Source organism: Lepus europaeus, chromosome 21 (genome assembly GCF_033115175.1).
Source record: "Lepus europaeus isolate LE1 chromosome 21, mLepTim1.pri, whole genome shotgun sequence".
Lineage (NCBI taxonomy): Eukaryota > Metazoa > Chordata > Mammalia > Lagomorpha > Leporidae > Lepus > Lepus europaeus.
The window spans coordinates 55,425,730-55,450,642 of record NC_084847.1 but is presented as its reverse complement, the minus strand read 5'-3'; the positions used below and the strand labels follow the sequence as shown (position 1 = coordinate 55,450,642).

Genomic DNA, 24,913 nt, shown 5'->3' with positions numbered 1-24,913 from the left:
GGCTGTGGCGTGAAGGGGCCTGAACGTGCCCCGGTGCCCTGGGCCCGCTGCAGGGAACTGGGGCCAGGCTTGTGCCTGGCTGGGGAGGCTGGTGGCTGGGTCTCTCTCAGCCCTGGCCCTGGCCCTGGCCCAGGCTGGACTCCTGTCACGTGGGTTCCTGCTGGGACCTGGCTGTGCCCGCAGGCTGCTCTGAGCCAACACCCTCCCTCCCAGGCCGCCTCCGGAGAGAGAGCCCATCTCTGCCACCACGGGAACCCGACTCGCAAATTCTCTGTGTGGGAGAACCTGTGATTGTGGTGCAAACGGTCCTAAATGACCCAAACTTGTGTTGTTTTTCTAACGACCCCTCCAAAGTGCTGGTGGAATTGGCGCGGGGTGAGAACCAGAGTTTAGAAGGTCACGGGCAGTGTCCACTTCTGGCCTGCGAGCGCAGCTGCCCGGGGGCGCTGTGCGTTGTAACCACGCTGTATCGGTAATAGTAACCACGATTATAATAAAGCAGCAGGCCGTTTGCACTCTGGTGTCAATTTTATTGACTCCAGCAACCCCGCGGTGCTGGGCAGTTGGTGAGAACACAGCCACCGGGGAAGAGGCGGCGATGGCCTCGCGCGGCTCCCGCCAAGGCCACGTCCACAGTCACGGCTGAACGGACACCATCGTGGGGAACAAACACAACGCCCACCGGCCCCGCCCACGACACACCTGGTCCCACCCAAGGCCCTCCCTGGAGTTGGCTCAGGCTGACCCACAGCAGGACGGGCAGCAAGGCGGGGCCGGGCTGACTGCCCCTCCTGACGGCCAGACAGCCAGGACGCGCACACGGGGCACCGGTCACCCCGGAGGACACGCACGCGGGGCGCCCGGTCACCCCAGCGGACGCGCACACGGGGCACCGGTCACCCCAGCGGGGAACCTGCACAGGCGCCGCCCACGAGGCTGGCAGGTGCTCTGCGACCGACGGCCCTGCTCGCACCCAACGACGCCTGCGGGCTCTGGGACGCGGCCCGCGCCCACCGGGCGCCCCCGGCTAGCCCCACGCTGCGGCAGGGGTTCCCGGCCCGGAGGTGGTTGGTGGAGGGCGGGGGCCTTGGCCAAGCCCGCCCCCCACGAGCAGGGCACGTGCCGGGCGCATGCGGACGCGTGGGCGGAGCTTCACGCTGCCGGCGTGGACGCGCCGACCCCAGCACGGCGGGCAGCTCCGCGCGGACCCTCCAGGTGAGCGGCGGCCTCAGCAGCACACGGGGCCCGGGGCTTCCTGCGCGGCGCTCGGCTCCCTGCGCCCGGCTCGCGCCTCGCGCCGCCACTGGTGGCGTTGGCCCGGACGGAGATGTGGTCCCAGCCTCCCTGGGGGCGAGAGCGGGGTCACCGGGGCACCGTGGCGCGGGGCCCCCACCCACCCCTCCGCGGCCCCCAGCTCACCCCGATGCCGTAGTCCCAGCCCTGGCCCCTGGGCTCGTGGGGCTGCACTCCCGTGCGGTGGCACACGGTCCCCCGCTCAGGCTGTGGCTCCCCTGGACCTTGTCGGCGATGACCCAGACCTGGAACGCGCACGCTCTGAACTCCGGCCGCGCCCCGCAGGTCCCCGGCGCCCCGCGCCCCCCACCCCCCCACGTCCCGGCGCCCGCGCCCGACCTGGTCCAGGGGCCCCACGGACACTCTGCGCACGTTGTTGGACACGTGCTCCCAGCTGGAGCCCTGCGGGTAGCTGGGCGTGATCCCCGCGCGGTGCCACAGGTTTCCTGCCGAGAGACCGGGGCTCAGGACCACGGCCCGCTGCCCCGGGCCTGGCGCCCACCTGGCTCTGGGCAGCGGGCGAGGCCTGGCCTGGTGTGGGCGCGGCGCCTGCTGGGCCTCTCCGCGCGCCCGAGGGCCTCCGCACCCGGGCTACTCCACACCCCAGGCTTCTCTAACCCCTGAGAGTCTCCGCGCGCCCGAGAGCCTCCGCACCCCGGGGTACTCCACACCCCGGGCTTCTCTAACCCCTGAGAGTCTCCGCGCCGCCCGAGAGCCTCCGCACCCCGGGCTACTCCTCACCTCTGAGAGTCTCAACACCCCGGGCTTCTCCTCACCCCTGAGAGCCTCCACACCCCTGAGAGTCTCCACACCCTGGGCTTCTCCTCACCCCTGAGAGTCTCCACACCCCCGAGAGTCTTCACACCCCGGGCTTCTCCTCACCCCTGAGAGTCTCCGCGCACCCCGAGGGCCTCCGCACCCCGGGCTACTCCTCACCTCTGAGAGTCTCCACACCCTGGCTTCTCCTCACCTCTGAGAGTCACAACCCCCGAGAGTCTCCCGCACCCCGGGCTTCTCCTCTCCCCTGAGAGTCTCTGCGTGCCCGAGAGCCTCCGCACTCTGGGCTACTCCACACCCCGGGCTTTCTCTAACCCCTGAGAGCCTCCACACCCCGGGCTTCTCCTCACCCCTGAGAGTCCTCCACACCCCCGAGAGTCACCACACCTCGGGCTTCTCCTCACCCCTGAGAGTCTCCACACCGCGGGCTTCTCCTCACACCTGAGAGTCTTCACACCCGGGCTTCTCCTCACCCCTGAGAGTCTCTGCGCGCCTGAGAGCCTCTGCACCCCGGGCTACTCCCACACCCCAGGCTTCTCATCACTCCTGAGAGCCTCCACACCCCGGGCTTTCTCCTCACCTGAGAGTCTCTGCGTGCCCGAGATTCTCCACACCCCAGGCTTCTCCTCACCCTGAGAGTCTCCACACCCCCGGTCTTCTCCTCACCCCTGAGAGTCTCCACACCCCGGGCTTCTCCTCACTTCTGAGAGTCTCCACAACCCCTGCGAGTCTCCTCACCCCTGAGAGTCTCCACACACCTGAGAGTCTCCTCAACTCTGAGAGTCTCCACACCCCCCTGAGAGTCTCCTCACCCCTGAGAGGCCTCCACACCCGAGGCTCCTCCTCACCCCCAAGAGTCTCCACACCGCAGGCTTCTCCTCACCTCTGAGAGTCTCCACACCCCAGACTTCTCCTCACCCCTGAGATTCTCCTCACCCTGGGCTTCTCCTCACTCCTGAGAGTCTCCTCGTACCCAAGAGCCTCCACACCCCGGGCTTCTCCTCACCCCTGAGTCTCCACACCCCGGGCTTCTCCTCACCTCTGAGAGTCTCCTCACCCCTGAGAGTCTCCACACCCCTGGCTTCTCCTCACCCCTGAAATTCTTCTCACCCCTGAAGTTCTCCACACCCCGGGCTTCTCCTCACCTCTGAGAGTCTCCTCACCCCTGAGATTCTCCACACACCTGAGAGTCTCCTCACCCCTGAGAGTCTCCACACCCCTGAGAGTCTCCACAGCCCGGGCTTCTCCCTCACCCTGAAATTCTCACGCCCTGAGATTCCTCCACACCCCGGAGAGCCTCCACACCCCGGAGAGTCTCCACAGCCCGGCTCTCACTGGCCCACAGCAGAAGCCTGGGCGGCAGCCATCTCTGCCTCATAATTGCCCCATTGTGCTGGGCGGGCTGCGTCCTTGTCCTGCGAGGTGGAAGCTGAGGACAAAGCGTGTTTTGAAGGCAGGGGAGCCAGGGGAGCCAGGGGAGCCAGGGGACGCCGGAGCTGGAGTGAGCGGCTGGGTCTCGGCCTGCTGCTGCCCTCTCGTCGCTGGGCACAGGGTCTGGGAGGGAGCTGGCCAGAGCCCTGCTTGGGGGACAGCGGGGTCCAGGGGTGCTCCAGCGCCAGTCTGCACGGCCCTGAGGGCTCCGGCATCACAGGCCTGCACAGAACCTTCTAGAAGACTCCTCGTGGGTCACCCCGGCCTGATGCTCGCTGAGCCCAAGGCAGTGCGAGTGATCAGCACTCTGCTCTCTGCCCAGGCTGGACTCAGCTGCTTGGGCCCAGTGCCCTCCAGCCTGGGTGGCCCTGGCTGGCATCTGGTTACGAGGGGTCCCCTGCTGGGGATGCACGGGTAGTGCTGCTCCGCCCTGGCCCGGGCCCTGGGTGCCTCCTGAGGGCCAGGCCCGGCTGCAGCTCAGGGTCCTGCCCCTGCGGTGAGCTAGACGGCGGTGCGTCACACTGACACCTGGGGCCCTCGCGACCAGCCCTCCGTCCCGTCAGAGCCCCCGGGCACAGCCACGGGCCGCGGCAGGTCCACTTGCCGTTTTCATCCAAGGCGAACACCGATGTTTGCCCGACAGACACCTGGAGCAGCCTCTGCTTGGCGGGAGGCGGGATGTGGTACCAGCAGTCGCCTGCCGTGGGAGAGCTGGGTGAGGGTGCCGCCAGGCACCCACGACACCGCGGCCTCACCGCCACCCAGCACCCCGGCCTGGCCTAGGCCACCCCAGGGCCCAGATGGGCCAATCTCACCAAGGTGGCAAAGGGACTGCCCTCAGAGCCGCTGTGCAGAGGGAGCCGCGTGCGGCCAGCACCCGAGCCTCTGCCAGGGCACCTGTGGGCCTGGCCTGGGCTGACAGCTGTCAAGACACTCAGTGGCTCCGAGCCACATGGCCACCCTGTCCCCGGGGATGACCATCCCACAGCCTGGCCCCGTGGACAGGACCTTGGCTACAGCCAGCAGGCGCTGGGGGCGCAGGGAGGAAAGCACTCACCGGCAGGCTTGGCGGGGGACACGGAGCCCCGGTAGAAGGCCGAGCCGTCTCTGGCCACGGCCCACACCTGGTAGCAGGCCCCGATGGAGATGGAGGTGAAGGGCTGGTCGGTGCCGACGTGCAGCCAGGAAGAGCCCTGGGGGTGGGTGAGGTGGGCACTGTGGGAGCCACCGGGGACACCAAGCAGGCCTCCCCCTGCAAGCCCAGGGTCCTGCACCTGAGCTTGTGCCCCTGGTGGGCAGTGCAGGGTGGGGGTGGCGGGGCACGGGCTGCACAGGCCCAACCTGATGTCACTCCCTAGTCAGGCCCCGGACCCCTCCCGCAGGGAAGGTGACAGCTGTGCACCACACGGGGCCCTCCCTCTGGCGGCAGCCTCGCCTTCTGCACTGCCACCTGTGGTGCCTAGCGACCCGTGGGATCTTTCCTGGGCAGGCCCAGGGAGCCCTGAACACAGCCTGATGCCGGGAGGAGCCCGCTAGGCCCACGGGGCTCACCGCGGGGTTGAGCTGGGACACGCCCAGGCGGCACAGCACGTCCCCTTTGTCGCTGACCGCCCAGAGTGCGATGCTGTGCCTGCGCCTGTCATCTGGTGTGCTCTCCGGGATGATGGACACGTCCCCGAGGGCGATGGGGGCCACCTCCAGCCAGGGCCCGCTGGTCACCAGCTTGCACTTCCTGTGCCGGGAGAGACCCAGAGCTGAGCGGTGGGAGCTCCCCGACGTGGGAGCTTGGGGGTGCAGGGCCTGGTAGGGCAGGACGGTGGCCTCCTCCGCACCCAGCCCCCCGCTGGGCCGCGGCCCTGTCCCCGAGCGGAACACGCCAGTGACATTTCTGTTCTTTGTTCTACAGAAAGCCGAGCGCGCTGGCAGCCTGCGGGCATTTCCTGGGCTGACATTTACTCTGCCCCCTGCCCCCCTTCCCGTTCCCTCCCTGGGAACCCAGGCTGGGGGAGGGGGACCCACCTGGCCCAGCACCTTCTCCTGACGAAGTCCTTCATGGTTTTGTACCCGTGGTAGGATCTGCAAGAGGAAGACGTGAAGCCATGACCACCTCCTGGAAGTTTCTGGAAGAGAGACACTGGAGCCGTTCCGAGGCGAGGTCAGCAGAGCACCCAGTCCCCATGGAGATAGGGGCGTGGCCCCTGGCCTGGCAGCAAGCCCCCCCCCCCCAATGGCCTGTAGCCTCCTGGAGATGGGGTCTCTGTGGGGTGAGGGTTTTTGCTTTGTGCAGTAAGTGGTCAGAGCCCTTCTGAGGCCGAAGGCGAGGGCCACCTGGAGGCCTGGCTTGGGTGGAGGGGTGGGCCTTGGGTTAGCCCAGCCCCAGAGACCTGCCCCCCCTCCCCCAAGGTGTGCTCAGAGGCCAGGAGGCCCGGGCCTGTCTCAGGCTCTTCTGTGTCCGTCGTGTTCCGACAGGGCAAGACTCCAGTACTGGGAGGCCTCGGACACTACGCACTGGCCGTGTGGCTGTCACTGCTTCTCTGTTCACCACCTGCCAGAGCACACGGGCCCCCATCGGAGGGGCTTGCGCACCCCCGGCCCAGGGCACCGCGCCCCGCCGTCCAGCCCTCCCAACTTGGGGTGGCAGGGGTGAGGCCAGGTGTGCAGATGGAGCTCCCCTGCCACCCCCACCCTGCAGCAGCGGAGGGGCCAGGGGGCCTGGAGCTCCCTGTGGATGAGGGGTGGGGCTGAGCCGGCAAAGTGGGGGGGGCCCCGGGGGCCACGTGCCCAGGGAGCTGGCCCAAGAGAGATGCTCACGCAGGGAAGTCGCTGGCGTACTGCCACCCCTCGGGGTCGGTGCCACCAGCAATGCTGAAGTCCACGGCCCAGTCTGAGACCTGGGGAGGAGGGGTCTGTGAGGCCTGAGCCCACAAGTCCAAGACCAGCCAGAGGCCTGGGGAAGGGCTGCGTCCGTGGGGACAGGGCACAGGGCTCACCCAGGTCCACTGCGGGGACGGGAGCTTCGTGTTGGCCTTGGTGCACTCCTGCAGCCCCGAGGCGTCACTCCACATGTAGCGGTCAGTGGGCAGGCCCCTGGGCAGGACGACAGGGGCAGGTGACGAGAGAAGACTGGGAACGGGTCCCTGGTGGGCCCCCTCCAGCCACAGGACAAGCGACCTCCGGTTACACTCACTCCTGGGAGGAGGGCGAAACCAGGACGGCCCCTGGCGGGAGACAGTGGGGCGCCGCACATCACCCTGTGTCCCCGCCAGCTGCAGCCCGGCCTGGGAGCCGCCCCCAGATGCTGACGCCCTGAGCCCCTGCTGTGGGGTCCCTGCAGACAGGAGTGGCTGAGCTGGTCAGGGCAGGCCATCCTCCAGTGCCCTGGTGTCCTCCCAGAGGGCAGGGATGTGGACTCCAGGAACCAGCCCTGGCCACACCTGGGTCTTGGAATTCAGCCTCCCAAGCTGAGACGGGACATCTGTTTGTGGGTGCTCAGTGGTAGGCACCAGGGGACACCATGGTGGCAGCGAGCATGGGGTCAGGTCTGGGGTTGAGCTTGGGCTTGTGGCTTCCAGTGTGGCCCTTGGGTTGTCCCTTACGGGGGCACTGCCCTGCCCCGTGCTTCCAGGCGTAGGGGTGGCCGTGGGCATGGACGGGACACCTGGTGGTGGGGCAGACCCTAGGGGAGATTTTGGAAGTGTTTCTGCCCCGCCTTGGTGCAGCGCCAACCCCAACCCTCTGCGTGAGTGCCGTCAACAGAGAGACAGACAAATGTTTACACACTGGGAAATCCTGAGAATTGTTCCCTGTGACGGCGAAAGGTCGCAGACGGCCAGTGCCCATGAGCCTGGGCCCGCGGACGGGGGCCTTCCGTGCCTGTCCCCCTCTCGCAGGCCTGCAGGCGCCCCCGGGACGCCCCCTGGACCCCACCCTTGGCTGGCGAGGCCGAGGAGTTTGCCTTTCATGGCATTTAGCGTTTGTTCCGCCGGTTGGGAAAGGCATCGGCTCTCTTCCTGCATATGAGGGTCAGGTTCTAGAAGTTCACGGGCAGTGAGAGTGAAAGTCTCGCGTGTTTGGGTGAGAAGACATTCTGGAATCCATGCATGGGAGTTTCTTCCCAAAGTTCATGAAAAATGCGGACGGGGAGACAATTACGCATGGGTTTCAGAATCTGCATCAGAATGAAGTTAATTTTAAAATCTCTCTCTCCGTGAACTTTCAAAGGTAGCCTTGTAGAGTCTTGAATGCTTACAAAAAGAAATTTAAAATTTCGTGCCATTTGTAATAGTTCACAGAAATATGAAATACCATCTAATAAAAGATATCTAGAAAATTACAGCAGCTTATTAACAAGAATTTACAGAAGGGCGGTGCTCACCCTAGGGGCCCACAGCGGGTGCCTGGGTTCAGTGCCCACCTCTGGCTCCTGACTCCAGCTCCCTGCTAATGCAGACCCGGGGAGGCAGCAGGCGACAGCTCAAGTACTTGGGTCCCTGCCGCCCCGGGAGACCCGGACTGAGTTCTTGCCCTCTGCCTTGGGCCCAGTCCTGGCTATTGCCTTTCTCTGTCTCTCTCCCAATCCTTCTCTCAAATAAGTAAAAGTGTTTAAAAAGCAGAAACTAGGTAAACGGAGGCGTACTCTATGCTAAGAGAGCATTGCTGCCCAGATCCATCGACAGACCCCACGTCACCCAGCTAAGACCCCAGTGGGTTCTGAAGACCCTACCGGGCTGCTGCTAGCACTCATCTGGAGGTGTTCAGGGAGCGGACAGACCACCGTGGAGAAGCCGAGAGGATCTGTCCGCCCGGGCTGGAACCGTTCAGGGACGCTGACCAGACCGGGAGGAAATGTACAGCCTTGTGGATCGGAATGAGGCCTTGGGTCTCAACAACAAAAGCTGACGCCTCGGCGAGGCTGCAAGTGGAGGCTTCCAGACGCCACGCAAGGAGACCAGAAGACGGCAGACGACAGGAAGGCAGCCAAGAGGGACAAGGACCCAGTGGACAAAGCTGGGGACAGGGCCAGCAAGAAGCTAGTCCAGGGCAGAGTTTGGGCTGATGGGTGAGTGAGTCTGGCGCAGCTGTGTGGGACCGCTCTGTGAGGAGGGCCCAGCTGGGGGCTTGGAGGCCCTGCAGATGCATGGTTCCCCCAGCCAGCACAGAGCACAAGCCATCGGCACCAGCAGCGCCCAGGGCACAGATGCCCCAGCTGCTGGCCAGGATGCAGCCTGGGGCCCAGCGACCTCACGCACACACAGAACTGTATTAAACAGAACAACCCAGAAACAGTGCGCTGTCCGCCCCACAGTCCTGTCCGTCATAGACCTGGCTACAGCAGGTAGAAGGATCAAGCACGGTGAACAGGGGCAGGGTCCACAGGCTGTGACCACAGGCCCGGCCAGGCCTCCGGTTAAGGGTAGGTGGTCTCTACAGCTTTAGGGGGCTCAAGAAGATTAAAAGACAGACAGCACTTTGCGACGTGTGAGAATCCTCTGCAGCCCGACTTGCTGTTTCTGTGTGCTACGGTTTGAATACAGCTTGGCCCCAAAACCCAGGCAGGCTTTGAAACTCCAAAGCTGATGGCAGTAAGAGAGGGAAACGGACTCTAATTACGGGGTTGGGGTGGGGCTTTGGGAGGTGGTGGGACTGGATTAGCTCGTTAGGGGGTCTGGGGGCAGACACGGACACAGCCGCCTCCAGAGACCGGGCCGGCGGGCCGGCCTGCCCTCGGCCTGAGCCTGCAGGAAGGTGCCGGAAGCAGACCTGTCCTATGCACTCGGTGCCTCCAGGCACCGGTGGAAAGCTGGTGGTGACAGGGACCGCAGGGCCCACGACAGGAGACAGGAGAGCTCACTCGTTCCCGCGGGGAGGACTTTGTAAAGCCCCCACTTAGGTCAGGAGAGGGACTCAGCAACTGGACCCCATTTAAAAATCAAGACAGCTGGGCCTTTGTCGCACGGCGGTTAAGGCGCTGGTGTCCCACTTCCAGGTACCTGGGTTCGGGTGCAGGTTCTGGCTCCCTGTCCCAGCTCCCCGCTCATGCAGGCCCTGGGGCAGCAGGGATGGCTCAAGTACTTGGGTCCCTGCCACCCACATCGGAGACCTGGGTGAAGCACCTGGCTCCTGGCCACTGAGGGCATTTGGGGAGGGAACCGGGGGACGGAGCGTGCGCTGTCTGATAATGAAAACTCACCGCCAGGCGTGAAAAGGGAGGGGACAGAATGGGCCACGTTGCCAGCAGCTTCTGTGGGGTTAACAGGTGGTGTCTGGGAGAGGGAGCAGGTGATGAAGGGGCAGGCGGGGGGCGGGGGAGTGGCCTGGCCGTGTGCTGCCTCGGTGCTGCTGGGCCTGGTGCTTCACTGGCACCAACTCCAAGATGTGACGTGGTGTGTTGTGCACGGCACGTGTTGCACATGTGAGTGAGTGCGGGTGTGTGTTCCACTTAGGGATGGAAGGACAGCAGGGCGGCCCAGGGCGCTCACCTGCTGGTGTAGCCCGTGACAGGGTTCCAGCGCTGGTTCTCGTAGATGTGGACGCTCTTCACGTCGGACTGCGTGTAGATGTTACTGGTGCTACTGGCCAGGCCTGGGGACAGAGGACGCCGTGGGGCCTGAGCATGGCGGGGTGGGGGCTCTGGCTCTCCCTGCAGTGGTGAAGGTCACCTGTCGGCCAGGACGGGCAGGGGGCCTCACCTTGGAAGCAGCCTCCGCCGTAGCCGCCTGTGTACACCCAGGCCGTGTGGTCGTAGCCGATGCCCCACACCACACCCTGGCTGTTGGCTTCCACCAGCCGCAGGTGGCCTCCCATCTGCCGCCAGAACCTGGGGGTGTGGAGAGAGGGGTCGCCGTCCATCCCAGCCCAGCTCCGGCCTCTGGCCCTCTGTGAGCCCCTCGCACCTCTGGCTCCCACAGTCACGGTGTCTGACGTGTCCCCCACCCCTGGGTGGAGGGAAGTGAGAACACTCACAAATCTCCCTCCCTGGGGGCCAAGGTCACAACGCCTGTCGGAGGCAGGGTCTCGGCCCTGGGACAGGATGGGTGGGCGGCAGCAGGAGCCTGCCCACCTGACCCCCAGAGCTACCAGATCGGACTGGGGTCACTGCACCTTGGCAACCAGCTGGGGGCCTGGGGGTCACCAGCAGGACTCCAGCATGGTCTCAGGCCCCTGTGTCCCTGCCCGGCCTCCTCCTGGGGACTCTGCTCACCCTGTTTCCCCAGGTGACCTCGGCCCCTCCACGGCCTGGCTGCCTGCTCCCGTCCACGGGGCCGCTGGGCCCCGGGACCTCCCTGGCACCCGACACCCTTCCCAAGCCCCACCCATGCCCAGGTTCCCCGCTGTGCCTCCCTCTCCTCTCTGCTGCCAGGACCCCATGCAGCAGGGCCTCAGCAGGGACTGGGAGCCACAGTGCGGGGGTGGGGGTGGGCAGCTACAGCTTCTCCACCCTGGGGCTGGGGCTCTGGGCCCGGCCTCCAACAGGCCCAGGAAGCAGCTGGGCATGCCTCTGGCCAGTCGGCGAGAAGTCAGGCCCTGGGTGGGCTCTCGTGCCACTGGGGCTCTCTTTTCTGGGACCACAAGCCCTGGGTGCTCAGGGGTCGGGGGAGGTCAGGCACTCACATTTGGTCGCAAGGCAGCAGGTGCTCGCCCGCCTCCAGGTCCGGGCTGGGCTCACTCACAAAGATGTCCCCCTTGCAGGTGACGGACCAGAGGGCCTGTGGGGATGGGCGGCCCTGGACCCTCCGGCTCTCGCAGCAGGACAGGCTGAGCAGGGCAAGCTGGCAAGGGCACACGGCCGGTCACTACTTGGCAGGCTGAGGCCAGGCTGTCCCTTGCCCCCGGCCCTCGGGGACCCCCCGGCTGCTCACCCAGTCATTCATGTCCTGTTCGGTGGCAGCTGCCAAGCGCACCGGCCACCTCTGCCGCGTCCTCTCCGGGGTGTACAGTGCAAAGGAGTGCTTGGCCTCGTTCAGCACCGGGACCAGCGCCGTCACCTCATTCAGGAACACGTGCAGGTACTGTTCGGGGAGGGGGGCACGGAGGGGCTGTCACGCACTGTGGAGCAGCTCGGCCGCACCGGGGCTCCTAGCCCGTGGTGAGCCCCCGCCCTGACAGAAGACAGGGAGTGGGTGCTGCTGAGGGCCCTGGGGCCCTGTGGCCGAGCGTGGCCAGTGGCACAGCCACGCTTGGTGGACATGCGCCTTTACGATATTTTGGGGGCTGGCTGACTGGCACCTGCCACCTGTTGGGAGCGGTGAGGTTTCGTTTTCCAAACCTGACCTCCCACCATTTGAAAAATGAGAACTGTGGAGGCTGTGGCTTGGGGCTGACCCACACGCGCCCACCCCTGGCGGAGACCAGGAGCCGGTGCTTTGTGACCTGGAGCTGTGGATGCTGGATTGGGCACCTTGGGGCCTCCTGTCCCGGGGCACCCCCAGCCCTGGGCAGCCCCCAGCCCCACGCCCTGCCCCTCCAGGTACCTTCTTCTCCTCGTGGACCACGTAGTAGATGAAGAGGATGCTGTCGCGGGCCCCGTCGTGCCCCGTGAACTGCTCCAGGGCCACGCGGACGTCCACCCACTTGTGGGGCTTCCAGTCGCACCACCACTGCAGGGCCCCGGTCTTCACCCACACCGACTGTGGCACACAGGCACACGCTGCACTCAGCCCCTGCCCAGCACCCCAGAAACCCCTGTCCCCGCCCCATGGCTCCCCCGGTGTGGCAGGGTCAGCTGGGCGCTCGCAGCCCCCCACGCATGCTGGCGACAACTGTCAGCCCCCAGCCAGGGTCCCCACCCTCATCTCCTTCCCAGACAGCCCGGGGAAGGGCACAGTTAGCTCATGTTCTCCACGGGGAAACTGAGGCTCGAGGAGGGTCCTTGGCTGCTCCAGCAGCAGTCACAGAGTGAGTCAAAGCTGGGCCCCCCACCCCTGGCCGGCAGAGAATGAAGTTGGACGCATGAATGAGGCTGACCTGTGACTCCCCTGCTCCTATGTGCGCCTGGAGGCCGCTGAGGAAGGCGAGAAGCCTGGCGCCATGCCAGGTATGACGGAAAGGAGTTCACGGTCCTCCCTTGGGCAAGGGGCGGGCGGGATGCCCCACCTCCCTCTCCCCTCCAGCCCCCCCCAGGACAGAGGCCTGCACGCCCCAGGGCCGGCGCGCACCTGCTCCACAGCCTGCTCGTAGTGCCGGAAGTTCTCTAGCTCCCGCTTGGTCCTCTCTGTGAGCTGCTGGAAGATCTGCTTCCTCCAGGCGGCCGTCTGTGCCGGCGTGATGGACAGGGACAGCGTCTGCACCGAGGGGGACAGGCCTGTGGGCAGCCAGAGCCTCAGGCCAGGGCGTGCTGTTTCTCCCCACCCTTGTCCCCCCCCAATCGGCCCTCTCCTGCTAGCACATTCCGTCTCTGTGAAACGTCCCGTGTGTCCCCTCCCATTCCCGGCGACTGGCAATGGCCAGGGCAAGGCCGCGGGCCCCTCTCCCCACAGCTCCTACTGGCCACAGACGGGCCCCATGTCTGGGTCAGACCAGCTCAGCACCCAGGGACGCGCCCTACCCAGGCCTCACCATACACCCACCCCCTCCCCCTGGCAGCCTCTGGGGCCCCTGAGGACACTCACCCGACTGGACAGAGAACCACTTGAGCACAGAGCCCGCCTCCACCGCACAGCCGCCTCCAGACACCCAGGCCCACAGCGGGTGGTCGGCCGCCCCACACGGCTCCTCCACGCCCAGGAGCCCCAGTGAGCAGAGGCCAGTGGGCTGGGGAAAACTGGCTGCTGGGCAGCTGGGCCCTTTCGGGGGCTCCTTCAGGTCAATGTTGGTCCAGGGCAACTCAGCCGGGCCAGGCTGCCTGTGCAGCCCTGAGACCTGTGTGGCCTCCCCGCTGCCCTGGGCTGGGCAGGTGTTCTGCACGGCACCTGCTTCCGTCCTGCTGGGCCCTGGGCCTGCGCTCTCGGATGTGTCCCCTGGCTCCACGGACAGAGGATGCTCGGGTCCCAGCCTTTCCACCTCCGAGGAGGCATCACTGTCGCTGGGTGCAGAATCGCCGCCGCCCCTCACCTCGTCGCCGAAGAAGCAGCCGGCGCTGGGGATGAAACAGGTGGCCGTCACTCTGTGTGGGCGATGTGCTGCCACCGTGACAGCCACACGACCCAGGCAAGTCCCAGCCTCCCGAGTGCACCTGGCCCTTCACCTGTGGCCCAGGGGATGGCTTAGTACCTGGGTCCTGGCCACCCATGTGGGAGACCCAACTGAGTTACTGTCCCCTGGCCTTGGCCCCAGCCCGGGGAGTGAACCAGCTGATGGGAAGCTCTGTCGTTCCAATGAGTGAAAACTGGTGATCTTAATGTTAAAGCATATGGCTGTGTGGCACATAGGACAGTCACAGTGTCCCACTCCAGGACCTACACCCCCACACCCCAGATGGCAAGCCCCGCCCCCTTCACTCGCTCCTGCCCCCCCCCCCCCCCCATCATTGGCTCTCCATCCCCATGGATTGGCACGTTCTGGACACTTCCTATAAAGGGAACCCTGGGTCAGAGTGTGGCCTGGCTTCCTCCACTCGCGGTGTTCAAGGCCGTCCCCATGCAGCACGTGGGCCCTTCCGTGGCCAGAGCCGGCTCCTGTGCGTGGGCCCTGCGCTGGTGGCCATGGTGCGTGGTGCTGGCTTGCGTGTCTGATTCCGCTTCCCTTGGCTGTGCACGTGCAGGTCGGGCGCCGACACAGAACCACCGGACTGTTTTCCACAGCGGCCACACCCGCTTACTTCTACCGCCGTGGACGAGGGCTCCAGTCTCCAGGAACCCCAGGGTCCGTGTGGCGGTCTTTCTTGTGAGTGACAGCTGCCCTGGGGGTGTGCGGGTGTCTCCGTGACCAGCCCGAGGAGCTTCCTGCCCGTGACTGGCGCCGTGGCCTCTGGAGAAAGGCCTGTCCAGGCCTAGGCCGACCCTCGTTCCGCTGGGAGACACTGCAGATTCAAGGTCCTGGGCCCTCCCTAACCCAGGATTCCCCCCATTCTGGGGGTGGTCTTTGCTCTCTCCCAAGAGGGTCCTCTGACTACTACAGTGTTCCCTGTTGGGGAAGCCCAGGGCGTCTGGGTGCCTCCGAGAAGCCACGGCTGAGGCCGAGGGCGTGGGGTTTTCTTAGCTGGTTCTGATGGCCGCTCCGAGAACCACCAGCTGAGGGGACTGAAGCGCAGGTGAAACCTGCACGAGTGCCCACTCGGCGGCCCTGGCCCTGGGGGTCACGGTGCATGGGGAGCAGAGGGGTCGTCTCACTAATGCCTGTGACAGTGGGACAGCTGAGGCGTCCCCAGCCGGGTCCCGGGTCACTGCCTACACCGTCAGACCGGCCATAGGCATAGCTGGAACCTGCCCATGCTCCTCGGACCCACAGATCCCTAGGTGTGGCCCCCAGACCTGCATAGCAGCGTCACCTGGGACCCCGTGAGAAATGCCAAATCCCAGTGGCACTGTGCCAATGTGGCCCGGGTGCACGGCCCTCCGAGACACCTTCCTGAGCCAGAGACCTCCACCTTGTCCTGCTGCCCCTCGGATGGGACGGGGCTGGGGCTGAGCCCCCCACCCCCAAAAGAAGCCTTCTCCCTCGACCTTGAGGCCTTAGAACCAAACGGCCAGCACCCGACTCCATCAGAGCCTCCCAGCCGCACCCACTCCGACAGCCCTGGGCAGCCACAACCAGGTAGGAGCTGAGGCCCGGGGACTGCAGCTCTCACACACTTCCTCCTGCCAGGCCACAGAGAGCCCAGGCGGGGCCCCTCTGCCCTCCGGGCCCTGATCACCTGAGGAGGCTGGACGAGCTGCCCGAGTAGGACCGGTCACACTCTCGGCCCGCGACGATGGCCGTCCACGTCTTCCCGCTGAGCTCACTGGGGGTGACGCCCTGGCGGAAGTACAAGGCTCGGTCCTCACAGCTGATGCCCCAGACCTGCAACCGAGGGGAGCCTTGTGGAGGAGGCTGGGTGCAGAGCTGCGGTGGGGAGGGGGCGGGGAGAGCAGAGCAGGGAGGGGGGAGCGCCCACGAGCGCCTGTGTTGGAGCTGGGGTGTTCACGGAGCAGGTGCCCCAGCCCAGTGCAGGAGGAGTGTGTGGTGGGCTCAGCCCCCAGGCCAGGCTCAGCAGGGCCTCTTGGGGAGGGGCTGGCAGACGCTGGGCTGGACTGCGAGCTCCGCTCCGCCTGTGTCCCTGTCTTGAGCATGGCCCGAGCTAGAAGCTGGTCCCCACGTGAGGCGGGTGGTCCTAGTCTTTATTAAGATGCAAAAGAACCTCCTGGGTTCTGGCCTCGCTTTCCAGGGAGAGGGGGTGTGCAGGAAGGAGGCTCTGCTCAGGGCCCTGGGGAAGTGGGCCTAGAACAACGCTGGCCTGGGACGGGACGACACGGCCCCAGCCTCCCCAGGGCCCAGCAGAGCCGGGGCGGGCCGGGGCGCTTCCTGGGCAGGCTGTGCCCCCTGTGCCCCCGGCTGCTTGGTGCTGTGTCATCAGGGGTAGGGGTGGAGAGGGTGTCAGGGGCAGAGAGAGCCCTGTCCCTCCAGCCCTGCCCCCCAGAGCGTCCAGCACAGGGCACCAGGCCGATGTCACCTGCTCTGCAGGGGCGGCATCCTTGGGACCCTAAAAGTCCTCAGACCTCATGATGTGCGAGGAGGCGGCCACGTTGGGGTATGCAGGGTGTAAGAAAAGCTGTGTCCACACAAAGTCGGGGGGGTCAGTTCCATAGGTCACCAGCCCACCCAGCTTCACCCAGACTCTACTCAGGGAAGCCTTTGGTCTCCAGGAGGCGCGGCCCCCTGCACACCCCTAGCCCCACGGGTTGTCTCATGGCTCTGAGGGGGGTGGGCAGGGGGCCCCTGGATCCTGGCCGAAGCAGCACCCCGGGCAATTGGGAGTACACTCAGGGGACACACTTGGGCCGGCGGGAGGGGGTGGTGGCAGAGCGACGCTGGTGGCCGCCGTGCGCGTACCTGGTCGTTGAGCCCCACGTTCACCATGGTCATCTCGCCAACCATCTCAATCCAGCCAGTGCCGCAGGGATTGTGGGAGTTGACGCCTCTCCGGAACCACACCTGGGAGGGCAGAGAGAAACGCGCCTACCTGGCGGGTGGCAGAAATAGGCGTGGGTGTTTTTTTTTTCCCCCCTAGGGTTCCCGTCACAGAAGGAAAGGAAACGTGGCTCCAGGTCCTCTCCCACACCCCTGCCTCGTCTCCCCCTGTGCTCCGAAGCCCAGGTCCCTGGAGTGGGGGGCCCAGGGTGAACAGCCGTGTCCGTACTTTCTCTGGCTAGGGTGGCCTGAGGATCTGGGACGTTCTGCTGGCCGGGGAACCCCTGACCTGTGGTTAGAAGGACGTGACACCTGCCTGACCCCCTGGAGGTGCTGAGGGGAGGCGGGCCCTGTGACTGTGCTGCCTGGACTCGCTGTGGCCTCGGACGCCATAACGGGGGCTTGGGGGCCCCGTGAGGGGCTGTGGGGTGAGGGGAGATTGTGCGGCTCCAGGGCTGCGTTCAGCAGCACAGCTGGGGGTCTCTCGGGAGGAGTTGAGGTCTCCCCTGGGTGTTGAGTGGCGCCCGCATCCCTGCCTTACTTTCTGGTCCTTGGTGACGGCCCAGACCACGCTGACGCCCACGGAGACATGCAGGATCCCGCTGTCGGGCCCCGGAGGCTCCACAATGGACCAGGCACTTCCTAGTGGGCCCCAGAGAAAGACCAGGGGCCTCCGTCAGCCCTGACGCCAAGGCGCGCGCCCCTCCCTCTGCGGTCCCGGCTGGGGCCCACCCAGGGGTGCCCCATCAGCCCTGACGCCAAGGTGCGCGCCCCTCCCTCTGTGGTCCCGGCTGGGGACCACCCAGGGGTGCCCACCTTGGGGGTTGTTCCTGTTGATTCCTTCCCGGACCAGGGCCGGCCCCTCCCAGAGGACGGCCCATAGGAGGTCGTGGGGACCACAGCTGATCTGGGCTACCTCCCCTGGGCAGTCCACCAGGCTCCACAGCGAGCCCTCAGGGTTGGCGTGGCTGACGTCCTCTCTGTACCACACCTGGGAGGTGAGAGCAGGGCGTGGCCCTGGCATGAGTGCGCCTGCACAGGTAAGCATGGGGTCTGTGGGGGAGGTGGGAGGGGATGGGGGACCCTACTCTTCCATCCAGGGCTCGTTCCCTAAGTCCCTCTCTGGTCTGTTAGTTGTCCCCTGCCCCATGAGAAAATGCAAACCCTGGACATTGGTGGTCCTGGGAAAGACCCCCCACACACCCCTTTACCTACATACACACCCCAAACCCCTACACACACAGACACACCCACCACCACCCCACCCCAGGCTCCTTGGCTGCCCCCTGCCAGCTCAGGTTTCTGGCGCCCTCTAGTGGTGATATGCTCTCAGGACACCGTCTCTAGGGGAAGCCCCAAGCCCCTGGCCACAAGCATTGAACAGGTCCCCTTCTTTGCTCCTTAGCCTGGCGAGTGAAGACTGAGAGACGCTATCCTGTCGATGAAGGCATTCGGCTGCGCGTGGCTGTGCGGTCTCCAGAGGGCTGGCGCCTCCCTCGGGCAGCAGGCTTCAGACTGAGCTGCCTGGCCCCCTGCTCCTACCACTGCCCTTACGGCCAGCCCTGTGGAACCAGGCCCAGGCAGTCTCCGTCTTGCTGCCAGGCGGTCTCAGAGGCTGGACCCCCTGCACCTGCATCGCAGGGTATGCGGGCCGCACTGGCTCAGACAGCACCGCCCCGTGGCCTGTTCCTCCCTGTTTGCGTTCAGGTGGGCCTGCCCCCTCCACTCCACACTTGAGCACGGTTCAGAGGAAGCTGGTTCCCCGGCACCCGGACCAAGCACGACCCCGGAGGACAGCCGGCTTCAGCATGAGCTCTGACCAGTGCAGGGGCAACTGCGGACTTGTGGTCAGTTGTGGCGAGCGTCAGTGAACAGGCATCAGGTTCGGGTCTCCAGAGCCACGAGGACCATCCGTGTGGCTGCTGCTGTCGGGGGCTGGTTTTATGTCTCTGCTGAACTTACACGTGCCCTCCTGTTTCTAAACATCCACACACCCACCATCTGTTCAGCCATGATCCACCGTCTACCCACATAGCCATCCATCCATCTGTCCATCTACCAACAAGTCCATCCATCCATGCGTCTATCCATTCATCCATCCATGTCCCTACCATCTGTTCAGTCACCATTCATCCATCTACCCACATGGCTATGCATCCATCCACCCACCCATCTACCCACATACCCATCCATCCATCCACTCTCCCACATAGCTATGCATCCATCCACCCACCCATCTACCCACATATCCACCCATCCATGTGTCTATCCATTCATCCATCCATCTACCCACATATCAATCTACCATCCATCCATGTCCCTACCGTCTGTTCAGTCACCATTCATCCATCTACCCACATACCCATCCATCCATCCACCCACCCACTCTCCCACATAGCTATGCATCCATCCACCCATCCATCTACCCACATATCCACCCATCCATGTGTCTATCCATTCATCCATCCATCTACCCACATATCCACCCATCCATGTGTCTATCCATTCATCCATCCATCTACCCACATATCAATCTACCATCCATCCATGTCCCTACCATCTGTTCAGTCACCATTCATCCATCTACCCACATACCCATCCATCCATCCACCCACCCACTCTCCCACATACCCGTCCATCCACCCATCCATCCACCCACCCATCTACCCACATATCCATCCGTCCATCTGTCCATCCATCCATCCATCCATCCATCTCCCCACCATCTAGCCATCCATTCAGCCACACATTATCCACGCACCCCCTATGCACAGTACCCCTTGGGAGTGTGAGAAGCAGCACAGGGACTGTGTCTGAGGAGGTAGCACTGCTGGTCTCTGAGCGCAGTACTATGGGGGCCCTGGAGGAGGGACAGCCAGATCTGGTGTAGGCTGAGGGGTCAGAGGCTGCCGTTGGGAGTGAGCCCCAGGGGCACCGACAGGACGCAGAGGAGGGGGACCGTGGGGGGGCCCAGCGTGTGCTGCCTGCTCGGGAAGCTCCAGGTGTCAGGACAGGAGGCGAGGAGTGGGCTCAGGGGCGGCCTCCTACCTACCGCACCTTGGGGAGGACCCGCGGACAGCGGCTCCACCCCCTTCCCATCAGGGCACGGGGACGCGGGGCCTTACCTTCCCCTGCAGGGACACAGCCCACACCGACAGGCGGCCCACGGGCTCCTCGGTGATCTCCCACCCCCCCACTGAGAGGTCGTTGAAGGGGTCCGGCAGTTGCTTGGGGTCGTCCTTTGAGGGGATCTGAAACGATGGGACAGGGAGGGGTGGCACTTGTACCTCGTCCGTCCCTCCCTTGCGAGTCCCCGGCTCAAGGCTCTACATTCTGCAACATGGCTGTCAGACGTCACAGAGCAGGCAGCACTGGGACTGTGGGCTTCTGGCCCTGGGGCCCACGGCCCTGCTTCTCTGTCAGGCACCAGGCCTGGACCGCCGTCCCTGAGTGGTCACTGCTGCTCCCGCCCGGAGGCAGGTGCTCTGCAGGGCCTCGGCTCTGAGCTGCGCAGAGGCCTGGCCGCTGTGACAGTTCCTCACTGTAGGAGGGGCTGAGGACAGGGCGTGGCCCTTGATGGACAGCAGGCAGTGTCCCGCCCTCAGCTCCTGTGGTCCAGTAGGCGGGGGGGGGGGCGGGGGGGGCGGCTGGGCCAGCTGCCCTTCTTTCTGGCTGTCAATGCTGCAGGCCCCCACCCCACCCGGGCCCCGCCTCCCTGGGTGGCCAGTTCTTCTGGGTGGGGGAAGGAAGAAGTGCCACCCTGAGCCTCCGCCTGGGACACAGCGGCTTGGAGACCTGGGTCAGGAGGCATTCAGTGCTACCCTGGGCGACCAACAAAGAGCCACCCAGGCCCCACCACCCTGCACTGGTGTGTGTGTTGGGGGAGGGTGCGGCTCCTTGGGACCTGCCCACCAGGGGCTGCTGTGGCTGCCCCGCCCCAAGCCACACTGGACCTTGGCCCAGGCGTCCCGGGACTTGTATCTCCTGTACCGGATCCACTTGCGCCGCCGCACGCAAGAATTCCACTTCTTGTCTCTCGTGTAGGTGGCAGGAAAGTCGATGGCATACGTCCACCCCTGAAACGGCAAGGTAGGGGCTCCCTTAGGCCCTGGGGGGCGGGGAGGGACGTGAAGGGCTGGGGCACAGATCAGACACCGTGGGGCCTGGGGATGGCAGCGCTGGGGTCAGACTGGGCTCAAGTGCCCCTCCCCCGAGGCAGCCGCGGCGGGTCCCACATTCACCTACCCCCTTCTCGGTGGGTTCCCCGCCAAAATTCTCGTCCACGTACCAGTCCGACTCCCACTCCCAGTGAGGCGAGGGCAGCGCCACCCCGTCCAGCGGCCGGGGCTGGAGCCCACTCACATCGCTCCACGGCCAGCGGTCACTCGGCAGGAGCTTCTCACAGAAGCCACTCATGGGGTTCCAGCGCTGAGGGCCAGGACACAGGGGAGGCCTTAGGGGGTCTCGGGCATCAGGGAGCCCACACACCATCCCTCACAAGCCAGTGCTGGCCATGGTGCCCCGAGGGAGGGCGCGCCTGGTCCTGGGCTCCTGGAAACTGCCCACAGCCCACGCTTGGGCAGACCCGGCCAGGCTATTTTTGTCAGAGACAAATTAGGGGCTCCTGCGCAGCAGCGAAGGGAGGGAAGCTGGGGCCGGGCGGAGGACGAGCAGGCCACCTGGTTCTCGTAGGCCTCCTCCCGGCGGCGGATGGGGACCTCGCTGGCGCACACGAACACGTAGACCTGGTTGTCGCAGGCGATGCCCCAGCAGCATTGCGTGGTGGCGCTGACGCGCTTGAACTCCAGCTGCGCATCCCTGCACGGCTCCCAGTACTGGCCCGTGGTGGACAGCGTGTGCACCCTCCCGAACAGGTCCACGGCCCACAGCGCCGAGCTGGGCATGGCGGCGGCGGCTGCAGGAGAGTGGGTGGTGGGAGAGCGAGGGTCAGCCGCAGGAGCGGGAACCTGGGGACCCTCCGGCGACAGAGGCCAAGTGAGGCCCAGGCAGGACCGGAGTGGGGAGCAAGTGGGACCTGGTTCCCAGCGTGGGTTCCTTTTTATTTCTTGGCCTTTGCTACCCTCTGACTAGGGGGCTTTTTCCCTCGTAGTGGGAGAGACAGGGCAGCCGAGTGCTCACCTCAGCCCGGATGGATGCTCTTACTCTGTCACAGGAGAGGCCTTCGAAAAGTTCCTGGACAAGGGGTGTTGTGGAAAAGCCCGCGTGGAGCTCAGGACTTCTTTGTACCAGATACACTAGCAGCTCTTTTTCAGGATAAATGAAAGCTGCCCTTTGCATTTAGTAGGATCTCATCCTGCTGCCTCCCAGGCCTGGCAGCCCAGCCGCAGCCTGGTGTGGCCTGCAGGACATCGGGTCTGTGCGCCTCCCCTACTGCCCGTCTCCAGGCCTCTCCTTCTCCCCGCCTGTGTTTGCCTGCTCTGTAACAAGCAGCCAGGCTCTGTGTTGACCGGGGCTGCTGGGCGCCCTGGCTTCTGGAAGGAGCAAGCACACATTCTCACAGTGGTCGGTCAGGGCACAAGGCCAGACCCAAGGCAGCCAGACAAACCCAGGGCTGCTGGATGAGGACAGCGGGGAAAAGCCCACGAAAGGCTCTGTCCAGATTCACCCAGGGAACAGGACCCCAGGGCCAGGGGCAGCAGAGAGCAGGTGTTCGGGGTGGAACCGGAGCTCCCTGGAGGCAGGCAGGCTGTTCAGGTGCCTGGAGGCCAAGGCCGGGCTGGTTTGCTCCCACATGCCGGAAGCACGCGGGCGCTCCAAGCAGTGACTGGAGGAGGTGTGTGTGCCGCAGGCTGTCAGGGAGCGAGGCGTGTCTCACCAACACCAAGGAGAGGCGGCGTGTGGGTTGAGAAGCGGGAGACTAGGGCTGGGGACCAGGAAGACGGGAAGCAGAACAGGAGCCGTGCTTTGGGAAACACCCATGTAGAGATGAAGAGGGAGAGGGCGCCCCGGCTGGCTGGGGCATCTGCACGCCAGCGTTGGCACCCAGTGCCCGGATCAAGGCCCCTGGGGTCCAGCTTTCCTGTCTGCTCAGGCCAGAGCGTCCCTTCACCTTCCTAGTGACTGGGGGTGTTCAGAGCTGCCCAGAGCCTCCAGACCAGATGCCAGCTGCCAGCCCCGGCCCTTTCTAGCGCCCACCAAGGCTAAGCTAACCGCATTCTCTGTGCCTTCGTTTCCTAACCTAACACTGACCGACAAGCCTTGTGGCACAGAGCTTAAAATAGCGGCCAGAGCCCAGCAGGAACTCGGTGTCGCTGACGTCACTTTACTACCTGGCACCTGCTACCACAAACTGCCACTTAGCTCTCATCTTCTGAAAACAACATTTTGAAAGGCAGAGAGAGACTTTCTACCCACTAGCTCACTCCCCAAATGCCCAACGCAGCCAAGGCTGGGCCAGGCCAAAGCCAGGAGCCCAGAACTCCATCCACGTCTCCCACGTGAGTGGCGGGGACCCACACACTTGAGCCATCATGTGCTGCCTCCCAGGGTGCATTAGCCGGAAACTGGGTCAGAAGCAGAGCCTGGGTGTGAGTCCAGGGGGTGCAGGCATCCCCTGAGGCACTAGAACCGCTGATGGTTCTCCCAGAAAACAAAGCAGGGTCCTTTGTGGTCAGCAGTCCTCTGCACACTTCTCCCAGCTTGGCTGAGTGTGTGGAAGTCTTCCTCGTAAAAGGCCGGCCCACAAGTAAGGTGTTTCATTCCCAAGTCACACTCTATCGGGTTCTTTTAATATGGATCAGCCAGGGCTGGTACCATGGTGCACTATGCACCCCGGGTTCTAGTCCCGGTTGGGGCAACAGATTCTGTCCCAGTTGCTCCTCTTCCAGGCCAGCTCTCTGCTGTGGCCAGGGAGTGCAGTGGAGGATGGCCCAAGTGCTTGGGCCCTGCACCCGCATGGGAGACCAGGAGGAAGCACCTGGCTCCTGGCTTAGGATTGGTGTGGCTCTGGCCGTTGTGGCCATTTGGGGAGTGAACCAGTGGACGGAAGACCTCTCTCTCTGTCTCTCTCACTGCCTGTAACTCTGTCAAATAAATCAGCCTTCGGGCTGGATGGAGACTCCGACTTCCGTTGGATGCACTGTCCGCCAAGGAAATGACTCAGCAGTAATTGCCATTAGACAGCACTGAACCCCAGAAGGGCCGGGCTCCTGTTCACCAGCTCCTCCCAGAAGGGAGGCCCAGCCGCCGCTCACCGCCCAGCGAAAAGCTTTTAGCGACACCTCCTTGCTGCGCCTGTGGGGGTGCAGCCCCCAGCCCCACACTCGCCACTCCCAGGCCACCTGTCCAGGGTTCCCCTGGCCACTGGCTCAGAGGACTGGCGAAAGGGGCGTTGGAGCCCCGTGATTCTGGGACCCCCTCCCCCAACACACCAGGGGTTTCTATGTAGGGTGGAGCAATCTCTAACTCCCCCAAGAACCCCTCGGAGTCCACCCCCAGAGAGCAGGCGAGCGAGCACCCAGCCCTAGGGAGCCCTAGGGAGCGGTGCGTCGGCCCCCGTGGCGCGCAGGTGGGCGACAGGTGGACCCCCGGCACTGCCCTGTCCAGCTGCCTGCGCTCATCCCACAGCGGAGCCCCCCAGACCCTCGCCCCAAGCCCGGGAGCGCCGGCAGGTGTCAGCGGGCGCCGAGGGACAAGTGGGCGTTCTTGGGTGGGGGCGCGCAGGAGTACAGGGGAGAGCGCAAGGACGCCCCCCCCAGCCTGGCCTGCCTCCCCCACTCCGGGCGAGCGTAGGGGCGAAATCGGGGCTGAGGGGGAGCAGAGGCGCCGCTGCCCGCCCCCCGCCCGGCCCCGACCTCCCCCGAGGGGCCGCCCCGCCGCGGCGGAGGGGGCGCCGCACGTCGCTCACCTGGGCCGGGGCCCCGAGGGGCGGGGTCGCGGCGGCAGCTCCTCAGCGGCGAATCCAGCGGGCCCGGCCCTCCCCGGCCGCAGGTGAGAGGGCGGGCCGGAAGCGGCCGTGACGCCGGCGCCCATTGGCCAGCCCGGCCGTGACGCGGCGGCCTGGGACGCGCGATTGGTTGGTGCGCGGGAGCTCAGCGCCGGCTGGGGGGGGCGGGTCGCGGCGAGGTCACGTGCCCCGCCCACTTCCGGCAGCGCGCCAGGGCGGCGCGTCGCGAGTCCCGGCGAGCTAGCGGGGCTGAAGCCGCCGCGGACCGTCTGTTCCCCGACGACGCGGCCTGGGACCCGGCCCGCAGGAGGACAACAGGTGGTGTGGACGGCGGGGCGGGCTGCGGTGACCGGAGGGGCCTGGCCTGCGGGTGGGCGCCGGGCTGGGGGCACAGGAAGGGGGCGTGAGGCAGTGGCGTCTCGCCGGTGCCTTGAGATCTTGGGTGCGTGGGGAGAGTGCTGG

The 24,913-nt window shown here is 65.4% G+C and overlaps 1 protein-coding gene across 1 annotated transcript; it reads right to left on the bottom strand.

Annotated features, from left to right (window-relative positions):
• Nucleotides 1-1,153: 1,153 nt before the first annotated feature.
• On the bottom strand, nt 1,154-24,489 carry TECPR1 (tectonin beta-propeller repeat containing 1). The gene is given in 27 exon segments (XM_062179840.1): nt 1,154-1,297; nt 1,300-1,344; nt 1,420-1,496; nt 1,499-1,538; nt 1,633-1,739; nt 4,106-4,198; nt 4,559-4,694; nt 5,053-5,233; nt 5,521-5,577; nt 6,313-6,392; nt 6,492-6,588; nt 9,981-10,083; nt 10,191-10,318; nt 11,113-11,270; nt 11,361-11,510; nt 11,973-12,128; nt 12,657-12,802; nt 13,110-13,576; nt 15,293-15,438; nt 16,468-16,569; nt 17,087-17,187; nt 17,362-17,536; nt 19,671-19,796; nt 20,499-20,621; nt 20,791-20,973; nt 21,225-21,460; nt 24,413-24,489. Coding segments are annotated over 26 exon segments (3,471 nt in total). The 5' UTR covers nt 21,450-21,460; nt 24,413-24,489; the 3' UTR covers nt 1,154-1,228.
• Nucleotides 24,490-24,913: the final 424 nt, after the last annotated feature.